The 21,909-nt window shown below is 51.5% G+C and overlaps 1 protein-coding gene across 1 annotated transcript in view; it reads left to right on the top strand.

Annotated features, from left to right (window-relative positions):
- CBL (Cbl proto-oncogene, E3 ubiquitin protein ligase) overlaps positions 1–15,781 on the top strand; it is a 60,068-nt gene extending 44,287 nt beyond the window's left edge. Inside the window, exons 10-17 of the mRNA XM_015405485.1 lie at positions 6–163; positions 1,310–1,441; positions 4,171–4,551; positions 7,032–7,126; positions 10,217–10,372; positions 12,554–12,657; positions 13,014–13,196; positions 14,925–15,781. Of these exons, the coding sequence (XP_015260971.1) occupies positions 6–163; positions 1,310–1,441; positions 4,171–4,551; positions 7,032–7,126; positions 10,217–10,372; positions 12,554–12,657; positions 13,014–13,196; positions 14,925–15,211 (1,496 nt within the window). The 3' untranslated portion in view covers positions 15,212–15,781. The remainder of the gene's footprint in view (positions 1–5; positions 164–1,309; positions 1,442–4,170; positions 4,552–7,031; positions 7,127–10,216; positions 10,373–12,553; positions 12,658–13,013; positions 13,197–14,924) is intronic.
- Positions 15,782–21,909: the final 6,128 nt, after the last annotated feature.

The following is a 21,909-nucleotide window of genomic DNA, read 5'->3' as shown; positions in this document are numbered from 1 at the left end:
TAAAGGCACCGAGCCCATTGTCGTTGACCCATTTGATCCCAGAGGGGGAGGGGGGCTGCTGCGGCAAAGCGCAGAGGGAGCCCCCTCCCCAAACTACGACGATGACGACGACGACAGGGCCGACGAATCGCTGTTCATGATGAAAGAGCTGGCTGGCGCAAAGGTAACCGTGGCGGTTAGTTCAGGGCCTAGTGCTCTTTGCAGAGCAACTGCTGATGAACATTGGACGTGCTTCACATTTTTCTAGCACTCCTTGGCTGCGTCCACGTGTTGACCATCATCAATCGCGATGCCCTTGGCATTGTCTGAGATACAGATAATTGTTGGGACCAGTGTTCCCTCTAAGCTGAGTTAGTGTGAGCTAGCTCACGGTCTTTTGGCCTCCGGCTCACAGATTTTTGCTTTAGCTCAGGAAGGACAGCTCCAGAGCAAACTCATTTATGCGGTAGCCAAATCGCCGGCTCACCACTTTAGTGCCAGTAGCTCACAAAGTAGAATTTTTGCTCATAAGACTCCAAAGCTTAGAGGGAGCATTGAATCAGACCCTCTGCAAGTGCAGGTAAGCTGCAAAATTCACCTCCTGAAAATCTGACCTTCTGTTTTTGAGCATGTTCAAGTTCCTAGCCCTTAGAGCTGACCAGTGTTCCCTCTAAGCTGAGTTAGTGTGAGCTTGTTCAGTGAGTCGCACAGTCGAGTCCGACTCTTCGCGACCCCATGGACCAGATCACGCCAGGCCTTCCTGTCTTCCGCCGTCCTCTGAAGTTTGCTCAACTTCATGTTCGTTGCATCTATGATGACACTGTCTAACCATCTCATCCTTTGCCGTCCCCGTCTTCTTTGACCTTCAATCTTTCCCAGCATCAGGGTCTTCTCCAGTGACTAGCTCACACATATTTGTCTTGGCTCAGGAAGGAAGGCTCCAGAGCAAACTCATTTATGCGGTAGCCAAATCGCTGGCTCACAACTTCAGTTCCAGTAGCTCACAAAGTAGAATTTTTTGCTCACAAGACTCCCCAGCGTAGAGAGAGCATTGGTTGGGACTTCTGTGTAATTCCATTTGCTTCAGATTGAAGATGAATGCCTCGGAACACAAATGTGGGTAGTTTGGGATCGTAGCAGAGACGATCTGCTCCCCTCTGTCGTATCCCAGCATTAGGTGGGTGTGTACCGAACACAGCGAAGCCGCCATCTAGTGGTAAAACAGCCTCTGTCACTGGTGCAGGGCCAGCGTAACCTGCAGGTCTCGTGGATACAGCAGAGCAGCTCCTTTATGCCGGGTGTAAACGTTTCTGCTTTTGTTCCCATGCAGGTGGAGCGTCCTCCTTCTCCCTTTTCAATGGCTCCCCAGGCAACACTCCCCCCGGTGCCCCCACGATTAGACCTTCTGCAGCAGCGCGTCTCCAACCCCCCCGGAGCTTCGAGTCCAGGAACCACTTCTAAGGTGCGCAGAGCCCTATCCCACTTTCTCCTGCAGAGCGATGAAGGCGGGAGAGCGTGGAGCCTTCCCGGTGGTGATCTTATTCCGTCTTTTATCTCCCTCCTCAATCTGGCGCTGGCAGATCTTCCACTGTTGGGTTAATCAAGTTTCTGCCTGTCACACAATGGGGGCTGTTTGCACAGAGCTCAATTATTAATCCAGCTGAGCACCAGGCGCCACTACCCGGGTAGCGGAGGCTAGTCTGACCTCGTCAGGTCTCGGAAGCTAAGCAGGAGGAAGTCCAGGGTTGCTACGCAGAGGCAGGTGATGGCAGGCTACCTCTGCTTGTCTCTTGCCTTGAAAAACCCATGGGAGGTTAGCCATGAGTCAGCCGCAACTTGATGGCCCTTTCCACCATCAGACATCAGGCTCCCTGACATGTTGGACTGGCGCTTGACGTGATGCTTGATTTTCAGCTCTGCAGCTGTGTGGATGAGAACAGGCTTTGTTTGACCCCCTTGTTTAGCGATGCCAAGTGGGCCTTTAGGGGCTACTTCTTCAGTTTCTTCTTCTACCTTGATTTCTGTAACAGCTACAGTGATCAAGTTGTTGTCGAAAGCTTTCATGGCCGGAGCTCATTAGTTGTTCTAGATTTTCCAGGCTGTGTGGCCATGGTCTTGGCATTGTAGGACCTGACGTTTCGCCAGCCAGAAAGATTGATGACTCAGCCCTACCCCAGATATAAATTACCTGCCTACCATTTTTCTTCTCACCTTGACACAGAGAGTACTCCATCTTTCTGTGTTATACCTCTGAGGATGCCAGTCACAGCTGCTGGCGAAACGTCAGGCCCTACAATGCCAAGACCATGGCCATGCAGCCCGGAAAATCTACAACAACTAATGATCAAGTTGTTATTTTTTTTAATCGAGTTTATTTGTCAGTTTTACAAAAATCATAACAACTTACACATACGATTCTTTCATACCTTTGAGTCTAAATTTTCCATATCTTATTAATCCAGTTATATAAACAAGCCCATCTTACATAAAAGATGTTATTCTCTTTCTCTAATATTATCATCTTTCCCTTGAAGCATTAAGCTTAATTTGTCAATTTCTGCTATTTCTAACAGCTTACAAACAACTTCTTCTTTGGTGGGAAGTTCCTCTTGCTTCCAATAAATATGGCTAATAAAATTCTGGCAGATGTTAAAATATAAAGTAACATATTTTTATCACTCTGTTTATGACAATCCGGGATCATATTTAACAAAATTATTTCAGGAGACATCGCCATATTTTTATTCATTATTTCTGAAATTAATTTCTGAATCATTTTCCAATATTTATATACTCTACCACAACGCCGCCACATATGGAAAAAAGTGCCCATGTTTGCTCTACACTTCCAACAGTTATTGGATATTGAAGAATTACATTTTACTGACTTATCTGTCGACCATGGTTAAGCTCAGGGCTATTTCGGGGCAGGAACGCACAGGAACGGAGTTCCAGCTGGCTTCAAAGTCGGCCACGCCCTCTACAGCCAAAACCTCTGCGTGTGTGGCTACAGAGGGAAGGCCTGGAGAGCGACTCCGCCCCCCGGCGACTCGGAGGCGGACGGGCCAGGGGGCCCCCTGGAACGATCAGGGAGGCATTTAAATGCCTGCCCGTGCCTTTTCCGGCCTGTCCAAGGGCCGGCTTGCCAAAGGAAGGCATGGGTGTGGCCTAATATGCTACTGAGTTTCTGCTGTTTGGTGTGGCCTGTTATGCTAATGAGTTCCTGCTGGGCTTTTTCTACAAAAAAAGCCCTGATTAAGTTGTTCTAAGAAGCCAGTATCCCGATTACAAGATTTGAGTCCAGTAATACCTTAGAGAGCAACAAGATTTTTTGGGGTGTGGCTCTGACCCAAATAGCCCGGGCAGGCCTGATCTTGTTAGATCTCAGAAGCTAAGCAGGGCTGACCCTGGTGAGTATTTGGAAGGGAGACCTCCAAGGAATACCAGGGCCTGGAGGCCAGAGGCTATCAGAGCCACTTCTCTAAATGTCCTCCGTGCCCCAGGAGGAGTTGCCAGAGGTCGCCATTACTTCCCGGCACGGGCACACACACAGACACACAAAAATGCAAAAATACCCCTCACCCAAACAAAAGATTTTCAGGGGTATGAGCTTCAAGAGTCAAAGCTCCCTTCATCAGCTACGAATCTTTGACTCCCGAAAGCTCATATTTCCCCAAAAGTCTTGTTCTCTAAGGAGTTCTGCTGTAGTGGTTCTTTTGCAGACCCAACACAGCGATCCCCTGAAACTGATTACCAAGACTGGTTCTCACTTTCCAGTAGCACCTTAAGGACTAACAAAATGTGTGGCCTTTGTGAGTCTCTGCTCACCTTCTGATGAGAGCAGTGCAGTGTTCCCTCTAAGCTGAGTTGGTGTGAGCTAGCTCACAGTTTTTAGCCTCCAGCTCACATATTTTTGTCTTAGCTCCAGAAGGACGGCCCCAGAGCAAACTAATTTATGCAGCAGCCAAGTCGCTCGCTCACAACTTTAGTGCCAGTTGCTCACCAAGTAGAATTTTTTGCTCACAAGACTCCAAAGGTTAGAGGGAGCACTGGAGGAATGACTTAAGAAAGCTCCTCCCCCTGTCTTTCTGGTGCTACTGGACTCTTGCTCTTTCCTACTGCTACACAGACTAACACAGCGACCTCTTGATGCTCAGTAGTAAGGGTCGCCGTCTTGTTGTCCTTTCACAGGCCATGCCCGGTTCTCTTCACAAAGACAAACCTTTGCCGATTCCCCCGACGCATCGAGATCTCCCGCCGCCTCCTCCTCCGGACCGGCCACATGCCATAACGGCGTCAGACACGCGGCCTCAGCGGCGGCCCCTGCCGTGCACTCCAGGAGACTGCCCTTCCCGGGACAAGCTGCCCGCCCTGCCTTCCAACCGCCAGGGGGAGCTGTGGCCGTCGCGGCCGATCCCCAAAGCTCTAGGGGTGGCCCTGAGTCCCAGTGAGCCCTGGGCAAATAGGGAGCTGACCAACCGCCACTCGCTCCCGTTCTCGCTGCCTTCCCAGATGGATTCCAGAGCGGACGTTCACCGGCACGGAAGTACCCTCAGCCTGGACACCACCGTGGTAAGTGCGTCCCGGAGCAGCAGGTGGCCACCTCCAGTTTGGTGCAGTGGTTAAGTGAGCCGACGCTAACCTGGGAGAACCGGGTTTATTTTTATTTTATTTATTTATTATTAAATTTATACCCCGCCCTCCCCCGTAGGGCTCAGGGCGGCTTACATGGCGAGAAAAACTTGCTGATAAAAACATCAAATAATTTAGTACATTTAAAAAACATAATATACAATTTAAAAACCCACTCAAACATTAAAGTCATCAAAGTCCACATCACCCATCCCGGAATCTCAGAGAGGACAGCCACATTCACAACCGAACATCCCCCGGTAGGCATTCCATAATGTTAAACAGGCGTTTCTTCCCGCCCTCCTAGGGCCCTGCCCCCCCCCCATGATGGTAATATAGTCAGGGGGGGCGGCGGCCCCTAATCGAAAGCCTGGTGGAAGAGCTCCATCTTGCAGGCCCTGCGGAACTGCATCAGGTCCCGCAGGGCCCGGATCTCCTCCGGGAGCTCATTCCACCAGGTGGGGGCCGCCACCGAGAAAGCCCTGGCCCTTGTGGCGGCCAATTTAGCATCCTTGGGGCCCGGTACAGTTAGAAGATTTTGGGCCCCAGACTGTAGCGCTCTTGGGGGAACATACGGGGAAAGGCGGTCCCTCAGGTAGGCTGGACCCACTCCTCCACTCGCAGCCGCTGGATGACCTTGGGCCAGACGTAGTTCTGACAAGAGCTGTCCTCGAAAGGGCAGTCCTCGAAAGAGCTCTCTCAGCCCCACCCACCTCACAGGGTGTCTGTTGTGGGGAGGGGAAGGGAAAGGGGTTTGTAAGCCGCTCTGAGACTCCGAGTGAAGGGCGGGGTATAAATCCAATCTCCTCCTCCTCCTCTTCTTCTGCTCTTCCTCCTCCTCCTCCTCCTCCTCCTTGTCCCACCCTTGTGCACAACCCTGAAGGCCTACTTAAAGATGGGGTAAACATATTAAATGTCAGATTCACGCCCTAGGGGAATACAGCCCTATTTGTCTGCCTAGAACCTAATGAGATCATTCAGAGCAGTTACTGCCTGACAGCTGGTCTCTACACTTAATTGGGACAGGCTCTCTTTATGCTGGGGTGGGTGGGTTGTGAATGTTTGTACATTCCCCTCCCCCATGTATCAGACGTCACATGTGGTGTGGCCCCGTGGAAATGTATATTTGTGCAATCCTTCCCTGCTGAGTGAGCTTTCTCACCCATTAAGTAGGTCGTTTGCTGGGCCGAGACTTGTACGCAAGCACCAGAGAGGGTCGCGGACAGCTTTGGAAGCTGCCGTTTGGGAGGAGTTGGCTCTTGGAACCATGTGGAGGCACCTTCCGATCCAGGATTCAGTGAAGCATCTCCATAACATGTTTACTTATAAATCACAGAAAACTTTAAGAGCTTTAACAGTTATGGTGTGTCGTGGTTAAGTGCGCGGACTCTAATCTGGGAGAACCGGGTTTGATTCCCCCACTCCTCCACTCGCAGCTGCTGGATGACCTTGGGCAAGCCGTAGTTCTGTCAGAGCTGTCCTTGAAAAAGAGCCGTTTCTGTCAGAGCTCTCTCGGCCCCGCCTACCTCACAGGGTGTCTGTTGTGGGGAGGGGAAGGGAAAGGAGTTTGTCAGGTGCTCTGAGACTCCGAGTGAAGGGCGGGGTATAAATCCAATCTCCTCCTCCTCCTCCTCCCCCCCCTTGGGGCCAGCTTTCTCTGCTTTGCACCCGGTACTGACTCTCATATTACAGGCAAGAGCTTCCTTGAACTACCCCGCCCCACCCCACATTGTCTGGCATTTATTTTTCACAGTACAAGAGCCAGTTCAGGGCTGCAGGAGAAGCAGGGCCAATTCCAGCGCGTCTGTCATAAGAACATAAGAGACGCCAATGTTGGATCAGGCCAAAGGCCCATCCAGTCCAATACTCTGTATCACACAGTGGCCAGAAATACCAGGTGCCATCAGGAGGTCCACCAGTGGGGCCAGGACATTAGAAGCCCTCCCACTGTTGACCCCCCCCCCCAAGCACCAAGAAGACAGAGCATCCCTTGCCCCAGAGCCCCTATCTATACCTTGTGGCTAATAGGCACTGAAAGACCTCTGCTCCATATGCTTATCTAATTCCCTTTTGAAGCCGTCCATGCTTGTAGCTGCCACCACCTCCTGTGGCAGTGAATTCCGTGTGTTAATCACTCTTTGGGTGAAGAAGTACTTCCTTTTATCCGTTCTAACCCAACCGCTCAGCAGTTTCATGGAGTGCCCACGAGTTCTTGTATTGTGAGAAAGGGAGAAAAGTACCTCTTTCTCTACCTGCTCTTTCCCATGCATAATTTTATACATCGTGTCTTAAGCTGTCCTGCTGTCATGTGATGGTTTTATGTCTTCTTACGAGCGGAAGAGAAGCAAGGGCTCAGTGAGTCTGCCTTTTGTTCCAGCCCACCTGCCTGTAGTGCAGCCTGACCCGGCATTTTCTTTCAGACTCAACCCAGTGGGCTTCCAGCCGGCTCGGACAGTGACCTTTCTAAAATGAAACCCTCCTCTTCTGCCAATGCCATCTATTCTCTTGCTGTAAGGTACGTTGTCCAGGGGAGGCTTTTGACAGAAACGTTTCAGAAGTACAGCCAGGCTGCAGGTTTGGAGTTGGTGCTTAACTTTTCGTTTTTCCTGTCAGCGTTTTACCACTTTATGTTAAATTAGAATCCCAGGAGCACCTTAAAAGCCAGCTAGATTTTGGGAGTATGAGCGTCACTCATGAACACACGTGAAGCTGCTTCGTAAGTACAGAGAAGCCTTCACTTTGGCCAGGTGTTCAGCGCTACCCTGAGCGGTTCTCGAGGGTGGGTATAAGGGAATTCCCTTTGCACAAAGGTATTGCCAATGTGGCTTAGGGGAAGTTGAAACTATCACGCATATGATCCTCAGGTGTCCCTGGTACAAGGAGGTCTGCTCCAAATATCTTGAGCCTGGTACAAAACCAAGTCCCAATAGGACGGAATCTGATTATATAAATGACATGTTGTCAGATGAAAATCGGTCCATCTCTAAGGCTGTTGCCAAATTCTGCGCTGTTTGCTGTTGTATTCGAAAAGCCCGCTTAATCGTGTCTTACGCTGATCTCTTGACTCATATTTTATGTAGTTTTGCTTGGTTGTTAGTCCAGGGGTCTTTTTGTAGAAAAAGAGGTGCAGAAGCTCATTAGCATAACTCATTTACATATGCCACACCCCCTGACATCACTGGAAGTGTGTCAGAAGGCAACACCCACCTCTCAGGCTCCACCCCAAAAATCTCCAGGTATTTCCCAACTCACATTCAAACCTGGGTCTCCCAAATCCTTGTCTGAAACACTAACCACTACACAACACTTCATGGGGCAGCAGCTGCTGAGCATTAGCAAGCAGCTGGGCCTGCATGAGTTATGCAAGTTGCATGGTGTCAAGTTGTCCAGTGGCTGCTGTTAGGCCTGACATGCTCTCTTCCCCCTACATTTTACTGACAGAATCAAATGCTTGAAGGCTGGAAATACTGCTGTGTTTGACAAACAATGGCCACTGAGATAATTCCTTTCATATAGCTACAGGTGCTGCTTCTGTTATGGGTGAGGGTTGACTGAACTGGAAATGCTGGTGACTGAACCTGGGACCTTCTGCATGCCACACAGATGCTCTGCCATGTAGCCATGGCCCTTCAGCTGAAACAAATCATATGAATACCTGACAACACTGACCTGCCAGTGGCCAGTGTTAGGTCAATGCTTTAAAAATGTACTTCTTTTTCCATATATCAGAATGCACTCACAAGTGACTGTGATATCACTTGTACTCAGGGGTCGTTTCGTAGAAAAAGAGCTAGGGGAACTCATTAGCATAACTCATTAGCATATGCCACACACCCTGACATCACCATAAGGCCACTGACATCATCAGAAGTGTGTCATAAGGCCACACACCCCGCCCCCAACGGTCCCGGCCGCCGGTGGCGGCCTTGCAGCTCCACTGCCGAGCCCCATGAGGGGCCCGGCGGTGGACCTGCAAGGCCAGCGGGAGTGTAAGGAAGCCCCGCGAAGGCCCTCCCTGGCCCCAGGCAGGCAGGGGTGGGGAGAGGCAGGGAGGAAGCGACTTACCCTCCCTCTTCTGCCTCCTCCTGGCTGAATGAGGGCCGGAAGCGGGGTGGCCGGAAGCAGGGGGCGGGGGCTTCGTCATGTGCCCCGCCCCCTGCACCTCACCCGGGGGAACTGCGATTCCCCCCGAAATGACCTCTGCTTGTACTGTAAAAATATTCAGACATGATGAGCTTATTGAGCATTAAACCCACTCTAAAAGAACATTCATTTGTCATCTAGTTTTCTTTTTATTTGACATGGGTAAACCATGCCTGCAGATTATAGACCAAAACTGAAATGAGTAACACACAATTTCCCCAATTTTTAATTTTTTTAAAAAAGTGTTAAAAGTTGGAACTATTGGAAGGGGAAGTACTTGCCTGGGGCACCACTGGATCTAGGGCTGGTCCTGCATACATGCAGCTGGGATGAATCTGAATTAGCATTACAGAGTGCTCAGGGGTAAAATCTGTAGGAGTCGCCTTGTGTCCTCAGAACAAGATGCTGCAGGGACTGATGGGAAAATAAAATGACAGAAAAACCAAATGGCAGGCAGTTCAATGGTTTAGGGTACTTAAACCCTGTCTTGAGTCACTAAAGTGTGTGCAGATTTGGTTTGGTAAATGTGGCTACCTGCTCTGCATATCAGATGAAAGAAATTAGTTGTTCTCCATGCACACTGCCAAGGGTCCTTGCCCAGGCCAAAATTACTCAGCTCATAGCACCACACGCCTGTGACTAGTAAGCACAGGGACCTTGCAGGTTCCACCAGGATATCACTTACCATCTGCTGATCTTTCTTTATCTATACATAGCTGGATCTTGTGCTGTCATTCCAGTAATTCACAATGTGGGGAGGGGCTTGCCAATGTGTGTCAGTGGTTGAGCAACCAGCCCTGCTTAATACTGTACTGGGAGTTCTGCAAATGAATGCCCAAGCAAGTTTTTTGTTTGTGTCATTTAAAATGCAAATGTGCAGGGCCCAATTTTGCATTGTGATTGTGCTGCAGATTTTTGGGGTTTGTAATTGGTAATCGGTCGATTTTTGTGTATAGACCTCTGTGGTTTAGCCCTGCATCTTCTCTGTTATCACAAAACCGTATATAATGGCACGGTAAAATAATGGGAAAGTGCATTGCTGGCTTTGCGTTACTTTGCTGGTGTTTATCCTCAGAACAAATTTTCGTTCTTTAAAATGCAGCGGTTTTCTTTGGGGGGGGGGGGATGCACTTTATGCAAGAAGAATCAATGAAAGAAAGGAGAATCCCCAGAGCTGCCAGTTGTAAGCAATCTCTGGCCAGTGTCCAAACACAGGGAGTGACAGCTCAGCTAAGATGAAGCGGCCCCCTTTTTGTGCACAGGTTATCTGCTGCTTGGGGCTGCTGTTTTGTAATGCCAGAAGAAGCCTTTGCAGTTAGCACAGTTTAGGATTGTGGGGATTTGGCCTGTGGGTCCAGAAGCTGGCCCAGCAACTCATTTGCTACCGTTTTGCCTTCACTAAGCTTTGTCTTCATGTACACTCTCCCCCCCACCCCACCCCCAATCTGCTTCATCCTGGCAGGCCATTGGCTGCATCAAAGCTGCCCCCCGGAGAGCACTCGGAAAACGCCGAAGACACCGAGTACATGTCGCCATCCTCCCTGCCCCTGGTGCCGCCTGGCCCTGCCGTACCAAAGCTGGAGGCTAAATTGCCTTTGGAGATGACTCCGAGTTCACGGTGAGAAGGCCTGTTCAAGAGAGTGTGCTTGCTTGCCAGGGATTACCTTGCTTGCTTACTCTTTTCCAAGGCCGTTGAGTGGGCCCCAAGGCTTAGATGCGAAGCCCAGTCCAGTTTGCATTCGTAAGAACATAAGAGAAGCCAGTGTTGGATCAGGCCAATGGCCCCTCCAGTCCAACACTCTGTGTCACACAGTGGCCAAAAATACCAGGTGCCATCAGGAGGTCCAGCAGTGGGGCCAGAACTCCAGAAGCCCTCCCACTGTTGACCCCCCAAGCACCAAGAATACAGAGCATCCCTTGTCCCAGACCGAGAGTTCCTAGCTATACCTTGTGGCTAATAGCCACTGATGGACCTCTGCTCCATATGCTTATGTAATTCCCTCTTGAAGCCGTTCATGCTTGTAGCCGCCGCCGCCACCTCTTGTGGCAGTGAATTCCATGTGTTAATCACTCTTTGGGTGAAGAAGGACTTCCTTTTATCCGTTCTAACCTGACCGCTCAGCAATTTCATTGAGTGCCTACGAGTTCTTGCATTGTGAGAAAGGGAGAAAAGGACTTCTTTCTCAACTTGCTCCATCCAATGCATAATCTTATAATCCTCAATCATGTCACCCCTCAGCCGCCATTTCTCCAAGGTAAAGAGCCCCAAGCGCTTTAACCTTTCTTCATACAGAAAGTGTTCCAACCCTTTTATCATTCTAGTTGCCCCTTTCTCCACTTTTTTCAATGCTATAATATCCTTTTTGCCAATTTGGTGTAGTGGTTCAGTGTGCGGACTCTAATCTGGGAGAACCGGGTTTGATTCCCCACTTCTCCACTTGCACCTGGCTGGATGACCTTGGGCAAGCCACAGTTCGGTCAGAGCTGTTCTCTCAAGGACAGTTCTGTCAAGAGCTCTCTCAGCCCCACCTACCTCACAGGGTGCCTGTTGTGGGGAGGGGAAGGGAAAGGAGTTTGTAAGCCGCTCTGAGACTCCTTCGGGTAGTGAAGGGCGGGGTATAAATCCAATCTCTTCTTCTTCTTTTTCTTTTTGAGGTTCATTCATATGAACATGCTGCTGAGCCACTGCTAAACCCCCGCCCCCAAAGTCTAGAGGGAGAGCCTCATGAAGGTCTTGCTCCTTGCCCAAAAGATGATTCCCCGTCAGCAACATTGGCCTCCTCAGATCCTCTAAATGCTTTTTGATTTTGTAAAATCACCCTGATATGACTCTTACCGAGTCGGTCGCCTGTGGTGAGCATTCAGGATCCAGAGCTCTGAAATACGATGACGTGTGCGTAAGCAACCAGCGCTATTCATGCTGGAGAGAATCATTCTAAAGATTACCCCAGCAGAGCAGTCCGCCAGCTCTCCTCCAGTGAGGCATTCTGGCCTTTCGAAAGGAACGTGGCAAAATCTTTTAGTGGTGAATTGTCTCTTCCCTTCCCCCACCGCCAAGCCCAACTACGAATTTGAGTTTGGAGTCAGGGTAGCTGACACTGTTTTGGCAGACAGCTGTAGAGCTTTGTGAGCGATGCAGGGGATGAAAAGAGCACCAGTCCATGATGTACCGGACAGCATGCAGCTAGGATGGTGTTAGTTACATCCATGTACTTTGAGAGCCAGTTTGGTGTAGTGCTGGAGAGAATCATTCTAAAGATTACCCCAGCAGAGCAGTCCGCCAGCTCTCCTCCAGTGAGGCATTCTGGCCTTTCGAAAGGAACGTGGCAAAATCTTTTAGTGGTGAATTGTCTCTTCCCTTCCCCCACCGCCAAGCCCAACTACGAATTTGAGTTTGGAGTCAGGGTAGCTGACACTGTTTTGGCAGACAGCTGTAGAGCTTTGTGAGCGATGCAGGGGATGAAAAGAGCACCACTCCATGATGTACCCGACAGCACGCAGCTAGGATGGTGTTAGTCACATCCGTGTACTTTGTAATCAGTGTTCCCTCTAAGCTGAGTCAGTGTGAGCTAGCTCACAGTTCTTTAGCTTCCAGCTCACAGATTTTTGTCCTAGCTCCAGAGCAAACTAATTTATGCAGCAGCCAAATTGCTTGCTCACAACTTTAATGCTGGTAGCTCACAAAGTGGCATTTTTGCTCACAAGATTCCACAGCTTAGAGGAAGCATTGTTTGTAATGCGGGCCTGTTGCAGGAGCTCGCTGAGTTACCGAAGCAGATGCGTGTTATGTTTTGTGCAGAGTGTTGGAGTGCGACGAGGAACTGGACGGGTGTACTTACGAAGCCATGTTCAACATCCACTCCCAGGCCGGGCCTTCCGGCTCGGAGACAGCCAGCATTCCCGGTGAGTTGCCTGAAGCAGATTTCATGGTGGCATCAAGAGAAAAAGTGTTAGTTTCCTACTGAGCTCTTCCTTTTCCCCGTGCAAGTTCTCTTGACTGCAGAGGGAGAAACCAAGATGCTGTCAAAAGGAAACCGTTTTTGTTAAACAGATGTGTTTGTTTGTGATTCCCACCAGCTCAGTGGCATTTCGAAAGCTTTTCCACGCCCGCTGTTTATTGCACCATTCCTTGCTGTGCCTCTTCCTCTGGTTCGGGGATCTGAATGTTCCCCTTCGCACCATTTCCCCTACAACTGTGTTTCCAGGAAGTGGTGTTAAAGCTAATGGCGTGTGGCCTCTGTCTTTGTTCTTGCTTTAAGAGGGGGGAGACATGGCAGGCGCCAATGCAAGCAACGGACCTGAAGAGTCAGAGAACGAAGAAGATGGTTACGACGTGCCCAGGCCTCCCATCCCCTTGACTGTGGCTCGTCGCACGCTGTCCGATATCTCCAATGCAGCCTCTGCCTTCAGCCGTGTGTCGCTGGACGGGGATGCTCTCACAGGTGCTTAATCTCAGCATTTGCCGTTCTGCCCAGTGGTGGGTGATAATCCTGAGAGGCAGGAGGGAGAGAGAGAGAGAAAAGGGGAGATGGATGAGGAGAGGCTGAGTGAGCTGTCTGTATCAGTTTGCACATTTTTTACAAAAGGATCAAAATTTGTTCACCTCTGAGATAAGGGCAGACGGAGCAGTGGGCTCCCGTTTCAGGAGCCAGAGATAACTCCAGTTTTAGGAAGCCTTTCTAGTCTGCAGGATCCAGTTGCATACTGGGAAAGACTGCCAAGAAAGGCTGTGGAATCGGCTTTCTTGGATCCTTTCTGCCGGGCCTCTTTGACAGGTGCTGGGCACGACCCACAAATGTGCAGCCATCACTCAGCGACTGCAGCATTCGGTGTTGACTTGATTGTGTGAATGAGTTTGTTTTTACTGGGAGTCAACATTCGCATGCAGCTGCTGTCTGGCCCTTAAACAGTGAAGGGAAGAAGAAGAGATTGGATTTATACCCCGCCTTTCACTACCCGAAGGAGTCTCAGAGCGGCTTACAAACTCCTTTCCCTTCCCCTCCCCACAACAGACACCCTGTGAGGTAGGTGGGGCTGAGAGAGCTCTGAGAAAACTGTCCTTAAGAGAACAGCTCTGACAGAACTATGGCTTGGCCAAGGTCACCCAGCAGGTGCAAGTGGAGGAGTGGGGAATCAAACCCGGTTCTACCAGATTAGAGTCCGCACACTTAACCACTACACCAAACTAGCTGGTGCCTTCTGGTCGGTCAAAGCTGTTCCCAGCTTTTAGCCAATCACCGTAGCCCCACCTTCAAATCCACAATTTAAGAGAAAAAGGGAGAAAATGAACTAACAGCGATGAGAACTGAGTGGGAAAGGTATTTTCTCCTCCCTTTGACGCACGAACACATTTAACTGCCTGACAGTGAGTCAGACCTTTGTTCTGTCCACGTCGGTCTCGTCTGCTCTGACTGGCTGTGGCTCTCCAGGGTCTCGGGCAAAGGTCTTTCGCGTCACCTCCTACCTAAACCTTTGCAACCGGATATGCCAGGGACTGCACAAGGGGACCCTCTGCACGTGAATTAGATGCCCTAGAGAGCTGTGTTGTGGTTCGAAGTGCAGACTATAATGTGGGAGAGCCGGGTTTGATTCTCCCGCTCCTCCACATGCAGCTGCCGGTGTGACCTTGGGTCAGTCATAAGTTCCGTCAGAGCTGTTCTCTCACGGGCAGTTCTCGAGAGAGCTCTCTCAGCCCCGCCTGCCTCTGTTGTGGGGAGGGGAAGGGGAAGGAGACTCCTTTGGGTAGTGAAGGGCCATGGGGTATAAATCCAATCTCTCCCTCTTCTTCTTCTCTACCATGCTAAGCCACAGGCATTCCCCAGCGTCAGAGCTTTTGCCCTAAGGGAGACTCTTTTGGCACCATGATCATGAGCCAGGGCTGTAGAATCATCCAGCGCTATTTCTGCTTAGGGGCCGAGCCCCTTGACAGGACAAGACTGCACAGAGACCGTGGAGAAGGACAGGTCAGTAGCCCCTTGGGCTTCTCTGCAAGAGGAGTCACCTTGAACCTTGGAAGCCTGATCGGAACCCATGCAAACTCCAGACTTGGATTCATGTGTTCAGCCGCCGGAGGGAGAGGAGTGCTCTCTTGCGCCCTTGTCCTCTCCCTCCCCTCCCCTTCCCTCCCCTCCCCGCTGTTCCCGTCCCTCACGTGGCTCTTTCTTCTTCAGGTTTCTCCGAGAACTCCCAGGTGCCCGAGAGGCCCCCGAAGCCCTTGCCGCGGAGGATAAACTCCGAGCGGAAAGCGGGCAGCTGCCTGCCGGGGGGCATGGCCGGGCCCATGGCCGCCTCCGCCTCCCCCCAGCTCTCCGGCGAGATCGAGAACCTCATGAGCCAAGGCTACTCCTATCAGGACATCCAGAAAGCGCTGCTCATCGCCCACAACAACATTGACATGGCCAAAAATATCCTCCGGGAGTTTGTCTCCATCTCCTCCCCCGCCCACGTGGCCACATAGCGCACCCCTCGCCCCCGCTTGGGACACTCCTGCGCATCGACCCGCCTGGGCCATCTCCCGCCCAGCTGATAACGAGGAGGAGGTTGACAGGCTCCTTGAGAGACTTCCCGCGAAGTCCCACCTGCCTCTACAGAGAATCGGTCGTCAGGGTTTTATGCGATTCCAGGTTTCAAAGCAAGCAGAGCGAAAGGGAGCGGAGAGGTGTCTCTCCTACAGTCTGTGTGTGTCTTTCAGAGTCGTCCCGCCCGCCCCCGCTCCCCCGCTCCTGTTTTCTAGCTTGCCTATGCGGAAGGGTTCTCCGCTCCCGTGCTGGCGGGCCAGGGGTCGAGGGGGTGTGTCTCGTGCTGTGAATACAAACCGGATGTCAGTGTGTCGAGTGGCGTCTCTAGGCTGAGTGTGGTGTGTCGTCGGTGGTCCCCCCCCTCCCAAACCATGGCTCACGGTACTAGATTTGGGCCATTTCAGTTTTGTGTCTTTTGGCTCAGGCTTTGTAGAGCATCTGCTGCCGGGTACAGATTCTCCACCGAGGGAGCGGTTTCAGTGGCTTCCTCCTGCGTTGATATCCCCCCCCCCCCCTTCTCCGCACGCAAACCTTGCTCCCCCCTCCCCCCCCCCCCTTACGTCTGATGTCAGCTCTTGTCCACTGCCTTCTTGCTGTTCTGGATCCCGCGGTCAGCAGTGCCTTCCACCCCTTGGGCCTGGAGGCCTTGGAGAGGCTGCACCTCCTTGCCCGTATCGGGGTTCTTGTTTCTTGAGAACCAGGTGCTGCCGAGCGCTTGAGCGTTAGATGCTTCAGTGCATGGCCCGTGGCGGATCTCAGCAACCCCCCCCCCCCCGGGGGCTGTGGCTCTTTGACACAATGCATCGCCTTAGCCGCACTGAGAAGCCTCGTGGCCTGCCGCCCTGCCCTGCCCTGCCCTCTGTTTGGAGAGTGGTCAGAGGAAGGAAGTCAGCCAGGAGCCCCTGATGGAAATAGGTAAGTGTGGAAGTCCTAGACAGGTTTAGCAGTCACCTTGCAACTTCCTGGGGGCTTTTGTGTCCCTTCCTTCCCCCCGCCCCTCCGTGTAGCATCCCAAGAACGTTCGGCTCCTTCGCTAGACAACAGTTCCAAAGAACGATGAGATGACTGCAGAAAGTGCCCTCTGCCCTTGTTTACGTCTGACACGGACTCAGCTCAGAGCAAGTTTGATGGAGTCTGAGGCCAGCCACGCATTCGGGACACGACAGCTGCTGTCTGGGCCGCCTGCCGTCAAAGGACACTTCCCACTTTTCCCCCATCTCTTTACAGGCTGCCTTTAAATAGTCTCCTCTGCTGATGTACCGTGAACCACAACGATCTTGAGAATATCTTTGCATGTTTGGTTCCCCCTGCATTTGCCCGTCCCAACAGCACTGGCTCCAGAGGACCACACCTCTTTTCCACAGGGCGGGGCTTAGCTCGTAGAGAACGGGCTCCCTACTCAATCGGCAGCCTTGCGTGGCGACAGGCGTTTTGTCTGGGTCTGGACAGGGACTAACAAGAGTGGAATGCCAGAGAAGTTCTACATGGGGTGGCGTTCTGGGGGCAGTCAGCGATGCCACTTTCCAGTGCCAGCTGACACGGTCTGAAGACCGCAAGAGAAGTCGGCTGCCACCACCCGGGACGCCCTTTGAAAGAGCTGCTTCCGAGATGCTGCCGAACCCCCGTTTCACCACCCCCACCGCCCAGCTGGGAGGGCTTTTGCCTCTGTGTCCCATTCCACATACAAGAAGTCTGTGGGTCAAACGTAGCATGTATTTCTGACGGACCTTTTCTATAAGAAGTCTGTGGGTCAAACGTTGTAGCATGTATTTCTGACGGACCTTTTCTGCATGTGTCCTTTTTGTCCACTTCCGGTGTCTTAAAATTTACATGGTTTTTCTCCCCACCCCCACCCCCCCAAAGTGGCTTTCTCTCTGAACCACGTGAATGTCTTCGTTTGCAAGCACAAAGGAGGCCGCGCCGAGCGCCGAGGTGTGTTTCCCTGCTGCTCTTAAGTTCTTGACTCTTTCGTCGCCCTTCTGCCCGATGCCTCTTAATCTAAAGCCAAATGTTTAGTGCCTTGCAACGGGGTGGGGGGGGGGGGGGGGGGGGGGGGACACACACTCCCTTCCCCGGGAGGAGAGAGGAGCCGAAACGTCACCAGGGAACAGGGAGTGGCGGCCCCAGAGCTGGTTCCGCCAGAATAAGATTGTCCTGCCCTGGCTTCTGCTGCCCTGAACGTGGCTTGAAGGCACTGCATCCCTGAGAGAGGTTTTTCTTGTTTGGTTGTCCTGAGGGTTGTCAGGTCCCCCGCCCACCCGCCCTCCGGTGATGCAGGGCCAGGGCTCGATCCCCCAGGAACTCGTCCTGCGCAGTGTGCAGTGGCGCAGCTGCGCAGCTCCCAGGGGGCGCACGAGGAGCTTCATGTGGGTTTTGCTCCGGAGAGTATCCAGCGCCTGCTCTGTCACAGCTGCCTCCCCACACCTCAGCCGGCACTCACCTTTGGGGAGCCCGGGTGTGGCTGGATGCATGTCACCTGTCTGGCAGCCTGTGTTGGGGGCAGAGTCGCTTCCTGCCAGGGGCTGTTTTAGTCAGCTAAGGGGAACAGAACACGTCGTCTGTACGGCTAAAACTACGAAACGAAGGAAGCCGAAACGCCGAGTCTGAAATCGCCTCCGGTGGGTGGCGGAGCCGGGGCCGAGGGGAGCTTTGTTTGTCCCGAAAGCCGAGGACCGTTTTTTTAATATCAGTGTTAAAAAGTTTCAGAGTTCCACTGACTTATTTTAAAAGTTATAATAATGTCATTAATATAAAAAAAATATATTAGCAGTATTTAATCCTTTGAGACCTGTAAAGAATAAGGACAGAAGGTAAATATTCTTACAGAGTAGCTGAGCTTTAAGGTTCATTTGGTCTAAGAAGTCCTCATTTTGTTCTGCAAATGCATTGTTAAATGTTTTAGAGGTTATACTAATGTTATTTATTTTCTTGTTTTTCATTCTTGTAAGCTGCCCACTAAAGAGCTTGGAGGGGGGGGGAAGAGGGGCCCGGGGGTCCCATGTGTGTCAGTAAAAGAAAATCAGAAACAAAGTTTTATTTTTAAATAAATTTCTTTGTTGTAGCATATTGGCCATGTTCTGTCAATTGGGAACGCCAGAGAAGGCGGGACTCATTGTCCCGATCAGTTGCCGTTTCAGCCATGGTGTGTTCAAGGTTCACAGTGGCCCAGGAGGTCCTTGTCCTCCCTTACAAGTCAGTCTCTGGATCTATGCTCTGTCAAGACACACGCAGGCACACCATAATGTCCCTGAGCACGCCCAGCGGTGAGGCGCAAAGTCCCCCATTCTTGAGAGCATCGTCCTGGCTTTAAGAACATCAGAGAAGCCAATGTTGGATCAGGCCAATGGCCCATCTAGTCCAACACTCCGTGTCACACAGTGGCCAAAAATACCAGGGGCCATCAGGAGGTCCACCAGTGGGGCCAGGACACTAGAAGCCCTCCCACTGTTGCGCCCCTCCCCCCAAAGCACCAAGAATACAGAGCACCACTTGCCCCAGACCGAGAGTTCCTATCTATACCTTGTGGCTATACCGATCTCACCAGCCACTGATGGACCTCTGCTCCATATGCTTATCCGATTCCCTCTTATAAGAACATAAGAGAAGCCAATGTTGGATCAGGCCAGTGGCCCATCCAGTCCAACTCTGGTGACACACAGTGGCCAAAAAGACCAGGTGCCATCAAGAGGTCCAGCAGTGCGGCCAGGACACTAGACGCCCTCCCACCATTGCCCCCCCCAAGCACCAAGAATACAGAGCATCCCTTGCCCCAGACCAAGAGTTCCTATCTATATCTTGTGGCTAATAGCCACTGATGGACCTCTGCTCCATAGGTTTATCCAATTCCCTCTTGAAGCCGTCCATGCTTGCAGCCAGTTTGGTGTAGTGGTTAAGTGTGCGGATTCTAATCTGGGAGAACCGGGTTTGATTCCCCACTCCTCTACTTCCACCTGGCTGGATGACCTTGGGTAAGCCGTAGTTCTGATAAGAGCTGTCCTTGAAAAAGAGCAGTTCCTGTCAGAGCTCTCTCAGCCCCACCTACCTCACGGTGTCTGTTGTGGGGAGGGGAAGGGAAAGGAGTTTGTAAGTCGCTTTGAGACTCCTTTGGGTAGTGAAGGGCGGGGTATAAATCCAATCTCTTCTTCCTTTCAGTCATCTCTGCCACGGAGAGGGAACGATCAGGTCCAACTGTACATTTGACACTGTCTGGGAGCCGAGCTAGGCTTCTACGGCTTGGGTCTCAGTGTTCCCTCTAAGCTGAGTTGTCATCTCTGCCACAGAGAGGGAACGATCAGGTCCAACTGTACCTTTGACACTGTCTGGGAGCCGAGGTAGGCTTCTAGGGCTTGGGACTCAGTGTTCCCTCTAAGCTGAGTTTGTGTGAGCTAGCTCACCTTTTTTTTAGCCCCTGGCTCTCACATTTTTGTCTCCGCTCAGGAAGAGCTCCAGAAAACACTAACTTATGCAGCGGCCAAATGGCTCGCTCACAACTTTAATGCCAGGAGCTCACAGTATAGAATTTTTGCTCACGAGACTCCACAGCTTAGAGGGAGCACTGCTTGGGGATGTGGACTGCGCAGCCCCTTTCATCGTCATCCTCTTTGCTAGACGAGCTCTTGTTCTGTGAAGCCCTGGCACAGAGCACCCAGGGCCAGCCCGATCTCACCAGATTTCAGAAGCTAAGCAGGATCGACCCCGGTTAGTATTTGGACAGGCGCTCTCCGAGGAAGTTCATGGTGGCTGTGCAGAGGCAGGCCATGGCCAACCACCTCTGTTCCGTTTCTTGCCTCGAAAACCCAGCAAGGGAGTCCCCATTAAGTCTGTTGCAACTGGATGGCTAGCTGATCTCGCCAGATTTCGAAGCTAAGCAGGGACGGCCCCGGTGACTACCTGGGTGGGAGACGGCCAAGGAAGTCTAGAGCCGCTATACAGAGGTAGGCCATGGCAGGGGTCGTTTCGTAGAAAAAGAGCTAGGGGAACTCATTAGCATAGCTCATTAGCATATGCCACACCCCCTGACATCACCGGAAGTGTGTCATGAGGCAACACCCACCACTGTTAGTCTTAGTCTCAAAGGTTAGTCTTAAAGGTGCTATTTGTTAGTCTTAAAGGTGCTATTTGAACTCTTGGACTATTTTGCAGCAACAGACTAACAGCTACCTCGGGGAAGCTCCTGGATGGGGCTGTGAGTCCTTGCGAAGGCCACGTGGAGGGGCCTCGGCCAGGCAGAGGGGGAGGATGCCAACTTACCCTCCTGCGTCTTCCTCCTTCTGCAACAGAATGAGGCTGGAAGAAGGGGGCAGCCGGAAGAAGGGGCGGGGCTTCGTCGTGTGCCCCGCCCCCCTGCACCTCACCCGGGGAAACTGCGATCCCCCACGAAATGACCTCTGGGCCATGGCCAACCACCTCTGTTCACCATCCCTTTCCCTTGAAAACCTTATTGGGTCACCATAGGTCAGCGGTGATTTGACGGCCTTTTCCACCAGCATGAGTCTTCTACAACTGAAGTTTGGGCTTTTTCTGTTTTTTTCAAAAGAAAGATTTCTTTTAAAAAGACCACAATAGTGCCCCACAACTGAATGTAGAGCGAGCAGCCTACCTATGTAGAGCAGCCTACCTGTCTAGTAGCCCCCTGGCCTGCTGGACAGGTAGAACAACTGTCGTCAGGCACGATGGCAGCACACATCTAGGTAAACTTACTTCCTCGTTGCTCCATCAACGAAGGTTAATGAATCGGGCTGGGGATTTCCCCACCTTTGCGGAGCCCTGAAATCATGGTGCGGGAGAGCCCTGCCAACAAATACACCTAGAGAGTAAAACCATTTGTCACAAAAAGCATTCCATCTCAGCCTAAAGAGGAAGCTTAATGCAGAAGTGTGACATGATTCTAATGGCGGGGCACTTTTACACTAAGTGACGCTCTTTCAATCCACTTTGCAGCTGGATTTTATTGTGTGAAATGGCAACATCTGCTTGCAAACGGTCGCAGAAGTGGATTGAAACTTCAGGTGAAAGTGTGTGAAAGCGTCACAGAGGCTGAGACTTTCCCCTGATGTTGCCTCCTGGCTCTGGGTTTTGAACGTGGAGGTTCTCCTCCGTGTCCATGTAGCCACTGATAGACTTATCCTCCATGAATCTATCGAATCCCCTTTTAAACCTAATAAGAACAAGAATCCTGCTGGATCAGAGTGCCGGCTGGTGGATGCTCCTTCGCTGGACGTGTTCAAGCGGAGGCTGGACGACCACCTTTATGTCGTAGGGCTGTCTTTCGGCTCTGCTCCTGCAGAGTGCAGGGGGTTGGACTAGATGACCTGCAAGGTCCCTCCCAACTCTAACATTCTACGATTCTGTCCTGCCTCACACAGTGGCTGCAGGGCACCTCTGGAGGACCAACAACTCCCCCAATGCTTTCACACACACTAAGTAACACACTTTCAATCCACCTTGCAACTGGATTTTACGGCATGAAATGGCAAAATCCACTTGCAAATGGCCACTGAAGTAGATTGAAACAGCATTATTTTGCACGTGTGAAAGCTCAAGTGAAATGTTTCGTGAATAAAAGCCGTCTCCCTGCAGTGTTTGCTCTTCCCCTTCCTGTGTGACCACAGCAAAGAGCCAATGCCCGAAAGACCTT

This window comes from Gekko japonicus, unplaced genomic scaffold, assembly GCF_001447785.1.
Source record: "Gekko japonicus isolate JY-2015 unplaced genomic scaffold, Gekko_japonicus_V1.1 scaffold2070, whole genome shotgun sequence".
Lineage (NCBI taxonomy): Eukaryota > Metazoa > Chordata > Lepidosauria > Squamata > Gekkonidae > Gekko > Gekko japonicus.
Note: the sequence above shows the minus strand (reverse complement) of the source record. Positions and strands in the feature narration are given on the sequence as shown.